At 41.7% G+C, this 5,562-nt stretch overlaps 1 protein-coding gene across 4 annotated transcripts; it reads left to right on the top strand.

The window, feature by feature from the left end:
* Window positions 1-2,820: 2,820 nt before the first annotated feature.
* Window positions 2,821-5,562, top strand: mgp (matrix Gla protein). 4 transcript variants are annotated; one of them, XM_063470501.1, is made up of 5 exons: window positions 2,822-2,940; window positions 4,177-4,261; window positions 4,394-4,423; window positions 4,615-4,720; window positions 5,033-5,562. In XM_063470501.1, exons 2-5 carry the CDS (start codon window positions 4,201-4,203, stop codon window positions 5,187-5,189), a joined length of 354 nt encoding a protein of 117 aa, XP_063326571.1. In that variant the 5' UTR covers window positions 2,822-2,940; window positions 4,177-4,200; the 3' UTR covers window positions 5,190-5,562. The 4 variants fall into 4 exon arrangements, with proteins under 4 accessions (XP_063326573.1, XP_063326571.1, XP_063326572.1 ...); XM_063470500.1 differs by having other exon boundaries at window positions 2,850-2,940; window positions 4,174-4,261; XM_063470503.1 differs by lacking the exon at window positions 4,394-4,423 and having other exon boundaries at window positions 2,821-2,940.

Below are 5,562 nucleotides of genomic sequence, written 5' to 3'. Positions count from 1 at the left end.
GTAGGCCACATTCTTTACCAGATAATTGCATTAAAAATACTCCAAAAGGTGCCAATACCACAAGCCCAGTGGAGAGGTCCAGTCAAGTGGCTGCCTGTGTGGCTGAAAAATAAAGTAATTGCAGAAGTGCTTAAAAAAGCATCTGATTCCTAAAATGAGTCAAATCCAATTGACTCCCATGTGAAAATGTCCAACTTTAGAAAATTAATAATCTTGTTTTCAGCCTGGTACAAAAAAGGTTTACCTGTGTGGATAGTTTGCTCCTTCACAACAACTGATTCATCTATTTGGATTCTGGATTTAGGGTCGCGGCTATTTGGACTGACAAGTCTCCAGTGTTTAAAGATAGAGCTAATCAGTGGTGCTAAGCTTCACCTCAGCTAATCGCTGAACTGAATCTCTTTGTCACGACTGTGTTTAGTATCATGGCTGACTGCGTGATGCAGACCATCACAGATTATTGTGTGTTAGTTTTGATGAGTGAAATTCTTGTGCTTCATTCATCTGTTACATAGCAACAATTTGTTTACATCTCTGCGACATGCAGCGTGCTAACCTAGCTTGCTAGCATTAGCTAATACACGAAGGGGGTGTCCAAATTCAAAGGCTGCATCCTTCTGAGGCCTCATTTGTTACGTCACAGCAATGCAACAAAGGCTGTCCAAATTCCTAGACTCCTTCAAATGCAGTCAAGAAATGCCTCCTCCTTTTCCCCAGATTCAAAGGCTGGGTCGGGTGTATCCTTCGTAGCCCACCATATCCCAGAATTCATTGCGTGGCCCAGCCAATTCCAGTTTCCAACAATGGCGGCAGCTACTTAGTTTTAATATTACTCTTATTACTCTTTCTGGGTCACAAAATAAACTTTTAAGGTATTTCAGGCGAGAATGTAGCTGTGTAAACGTCAAATATCTGCTCAATTTATCAAGACATCACATATTTGCAAAAGTGCTCTGACGTTTTCGGAGATGTCTGTTACCCACCAGCTCGATAGCTAGAACAGCGAACTCCCAGCACATTGTTTTCAGACCTCCTGCGGTCTTTTGCTACTCAGGTTAAACATGATATATAAGTCACTTCGATACCTTAAAAATGTTATTGTTTGGCTTTTTTTCAGTGTTTTATTTGTTCAAGAGTAAATCGGTTTGGCTGAGATCACAGCTGAATAAATGTCAAACAGAAAACTGATTAAACAGAACTGTGAGATGATCAAGTATTATGCCACTTTCCTGTTATATTTTAGATAGCAAGGAGCAGGCAGCTGAGTTTATTAAACTCCACTGAGACAGCTGGTGACGCAAAACTGAATGCTAGACCGTCCAATTTCACAGCCGCTCACTTCCAGCCAACCCGGCTTTCGGAGGACCTGGCCCACATACACGGCGAAGGTCGGGTCCTCAGGAGGATGCAGCCTATGAATTTGGACACCCCCAAACATTCCAGCTTTCAAATATGGAATTTCTGTCTTCAAAACTCCAATATCGTGATGGGAAGAGCACCTTCAAAATCCAGAGTTCAAAACCAATGGGTCACGGCACAGTTGTCCATCTTTTATATACAGGTCTGTTTGAGTGACTGCCTATAATGATGCAAAACTTGAGTTTTAACAATATTAAAACAGGCAATATATAAAATAAATTAATGCACACTTGTTAGCAGGGTAAAATTGAATATAGAGACCAAGACATGTTTTCATGAACATGCTTTTTTCTGCAGTAAAGGTTAGCATTTTAACACTGGAGCCACCGTCAAGTGGGCATTTGAGGAACTGCAGTTTTGGCAAATCTGTGTTGGTGTCCTTTTTCAGCAAAATGCTTTGCACCGTTTTCATAACAATGAAAGGGAACATCCATAGCATTCTTAGACAGGGGCTGAAGACAAAAACACAGTTAATTATGTTTTCTTAAAACTCAGGGTCTTTAACTTCTACTAAATTTATGTGTGATACCTTACACTCTCGCACTAACCCAGAGCTGTGACATGTTCTCCTTCTGATGGAAAACCCCTTCCACTATTATACAATAGCTTCCTTTCATAAAATTTCCCTTGAAACATCTCCAGTCTGCTCTCGATAACAACCTACCCACTTTATTACTTTAACGATCCAAACCCCACCAAATGGCTCGCACTACAGTGAGCTGATTTAAGGGCATACACATTGATTAATATATGTGGGTTTTTATTTCTTTTTATTCAGACTTCTCCACAGGGAAACACTGACTATTACTAAAGTTGTGCTTTACTTCAGTGTCACTTATTATCTGTTTACACAGTGGACTTCTTTTATGGTAGCTCAAAAGAGGAGTTACAGTTATTGCTGACCACAATCATAAACGCTTCTCCTTTAAACCATTTATTAAAAATGTGCTTGGCAACGGGAAGATTTAAAGTAAAGACCAGCACTGTTGTATGTGCTATTTCTGTGCTCTCAGAGACATATTTAGGTCAAAATTTGCAACCATTTCATGTTATGTCTGAACTTTTTTGTTATCTCTCATATCATGCAGGCATGCTGGCAAACAGTGGCAAATATTATCATGTATCTGCTATGAAGCAGCTTAGTTGTCACCGTGCCACCCTTTCCCTCACCCTCTTCTCTGTCTCTCTGTTTACCCCCGGCTTGTTTTTCTCCGGTTCTCCTTCCATCACCTACAGCTCTGTTTATTTCGGTAAAAGCGTAGGAGTTGGGGAGAGAGTGAGCTAATACCCCGGTCTGATTAACTGGTAGAAAAAAAGGTGGGTGGGTGGGTGTGGGGTGATAGTAAGGGAAGGGAGGAGAAATTGCGAGGACTAAAAGGGAGGTGGATGGAGACAGAAAAATGAAGGGGTGGGGGGACAGAGATGAGTATAAAAAGCTTTGCCGTGAGGAATTAGGAAATGTTCCTGAGGAGAAAGTACTGAGACAGTTTCCAAAACTTCACTCCATAATTTTCCTTCAAGGTAAGTAAATTACAGCAAATGATCTCTTAAAACTCTTTGCAGGTGAAAAGTAGGAGAAGTTTTGAGTTTTGGACACAATCAGGCAAACATAGCTTTTTTTTGTGACTATTTTTATAGTACTTTACTTTTTTTTTTTTCAATTATCTGCAAATGAAAATAGAAAAGTAGGCCTGTGGCCCTTCTCTTTTTGTTAAAGAGTTTTTAATGTACACCCTCATCTTGGTTCTTTGGCTTTTTCCAATGATGTGTGCACATTCTGTCTGCAGGGAAGGAAGCTGGGACTTCACTAGGACCCCTATTGAGACTCAGACAGGCATTAAACTCTGTAGACACTCTTGTCAGCACCTCACACACACACACACACACACACACACACACACACACACGCTCACTTAGCTATCTTTGCCAGTCTTTGGGAGTCGCTTTTTGAACTTTAGGCCCCAGGCTCGTTGTTTCTGTGCCCACTGTGGGTCTGGCTTACACTGCAGACAAATATGCCTGAGGGGATCATGTGTCAGTGTGTGTGTGTGCTTCTGAATGTATAATGAAAGCTGCTATTGATGGTGAAAAAGAGCGCTGCCGAAACAAGCGCTCCATCCAAATCCCACAAACAGAACGCTGGGATGAAAGCTTTTCTGCAGACATCTGGCACTGCTGTTTATACAGGTGGCACTCACCTTACCTCAGGTCACTCACACTTACACGTTGAGTGTTTACATGTAGACACGTGCGGTGCGAGCGTACACCCCGAGCCACCCTCAGCTTCATAATTCCAGTCTGTTCATTCGCTGGCTGTTAAGCAGCTCCTCTCGGCCACAGCTATTCTCTTACAGTTCTTCCTTGCAACCTGAGGTTTCATCGCGTGGTGCAGATTGGCCTCAACCTAAGGCCAGCACAGTGAAAAGACTTTTTGACTCATATCTTTGGTTTTGTGTTTGTTCCATTAAAAAAAAAAATCTGCAGCACTGTGCCAGCATGCACAGAGACTTTTTTTAATTGGTTTTTCATATATTGGTTGTTTATCTGCACAAAACCCACAGAAATGTTGTCACTTTCTACCCCAGCTTGAGGTTTTGGTCTGTTTACCCACCCTCAACATGCAAAAAAGTGTTCTACCCCCTTCCCTTTGCCTCATTTTGTCTCATTTTTTTCTATTTTTTCCCTACTGCCTATCTAACTCTTACTTCAGAGCTACCACGACTTACCAAAAATACTTGTCTGCTTTTTTTCCAGCAGGCAGGCAGATAAACAAACCCCAGGATGAGGAGCCTTCTTCGTCTTCTGGCACTCTGTGCTGCAGTCTCTCTCTGCGTCTGCTATGGTATAGATCCTCCCAGATGCCCTCACTTTGCTATCGCTCGGCAGCCATTATTTATTCATAACCTGCAATATAACGAAGTTTAATAAGACATTCATCATTTATGATTAACCCGATTCCATGTTTTTCCCGTAGAGTCTCATGAAAGCACAGAATCCACTGAAGGTGATTGAAATGTTGTTTCTCGGTTCTGGAAAAACATGCATGCCATTCTAACAAATGTGATGTATTTAATCCTCATTTTACTCTTTACTAACACGCCCTCAGCCCTTGTTTCACCTGATCCGCTGCATGACCGGCATGCCAGATGCTGATTGAAATCAAATTTTCCCACTAGTAAAGTTTTGTGGTTTCAGATTTGTTTGTGCCTCCAAACCGAGCCAACTCATTCATCCCACCACAGAGAGGCAACGTATACATCCCATCCAGAGGGAATGGCTTCGGCAGTTACAACTTCAGGAGGTAAAACCTAAAACCATGGGCAGGCATGCAATGCAGAGCACTTTATCTCATACATGTTTAAAACCACAAACCCACAGAAAATGCATGCTTGCCATACATATACGGCACTGTGGCTCATTAAGACAAAGCCTAATTGGACCATTAAACATCTACATGTGCTTCAAGAGTCCACAGACACAAACAGAGCCTGGAGTGCAGGATGAAAGAGAATCAATCAGAAAAGCAACAAAACTTTTATTTTTTTTAATTCATTTCTGTTTAGAGTTCCTCTACTTTTCTTCATCTTGAAAACCTTCTTGTTTTATTTCCCAGGACGTTCAAGTCTCCAGCAGAAAGACGCGCAGAGATCTGCGAGGACTACTCCCCCTGCCGCTTCTATGCCTATCACCATGGCGCCCAGCAGGCCTACAACAGATACTTTGGCGCTGGAAGTCAACCACGGCGGCCTGGTGTGACTCGCCGATACTAAGCTGGACCTCACATGCAAAAGTCTCATTATCATCTGGTCCTTTAGTCCACATATCATCAGTCTTTAGATAATTTATGTAATTGTTTTTGTGGGCTCTTTTGGCAAGAAAACTGTTTTTTATATATAAACACCAGAACTTCCAGTCAGTGTGGCTCAAATCACACAGCAGCCCATCATTATACTCATGTAGAAATTTACAGCCTGTTTCTTGTGTAATCTCAGGATGACTTTTATCAAGTATTACTGCATGATCCCAGCATTTATAAGCTTTACGGGATATGCTCGAGTGAAGTGTTTGGCTCACTTTCCGCTAACCAGTTCTTACAATGTCCACTTACTTATGCTGTCAATAAACAAATAAAATGACTTTTAA

Source organism: Pelmatolapia mariae, linkage group LG4, assembly GCF_036321145.2.
Source record: "Pelmatolapia mariae isolate MD_Pm_ZW linkage group LG4, Pm_UMD_F_2, whole genome shotgun sequence".
Lineage (NCBI taxonomy): Eukaryota > Metazoa > Chordata > Actinopteri > Cichliformes > Cichlidae > Pelmatolapia > Pelmatolapia mariae.
The sequence above is the reverse complement of the archived record's forward strand: the minus strand, read 5'-3'. Positions and strand labels throughout refer to the sequence as shown.

Excerpts from the sequence above, each read along its gene's own strand:
- mgp (XM_063470501.1), top strand. The coding sequence starts at position 4,201 with ATGAGGAGCCTTCTTCGTCTTCTGGCACTCTGTGCTGCAGTCTCTCTC. Across the intron at positions 4,424-4,614 it reads AAGCACAGAATCCACTGAAG|ATTTGTTTGTGCCTCCAAAC; the intron begins GTGATTGAAATG and ends TTGTGGTTTCAG. Across the intron at positions 4,721-5,032 it reads GGCAGTTACAACTTCAGGAG|GACGTTCAAGTCTCCAGCAG; the intron begins GTAAAACCTAAA and ends TTTATTTCCCAG.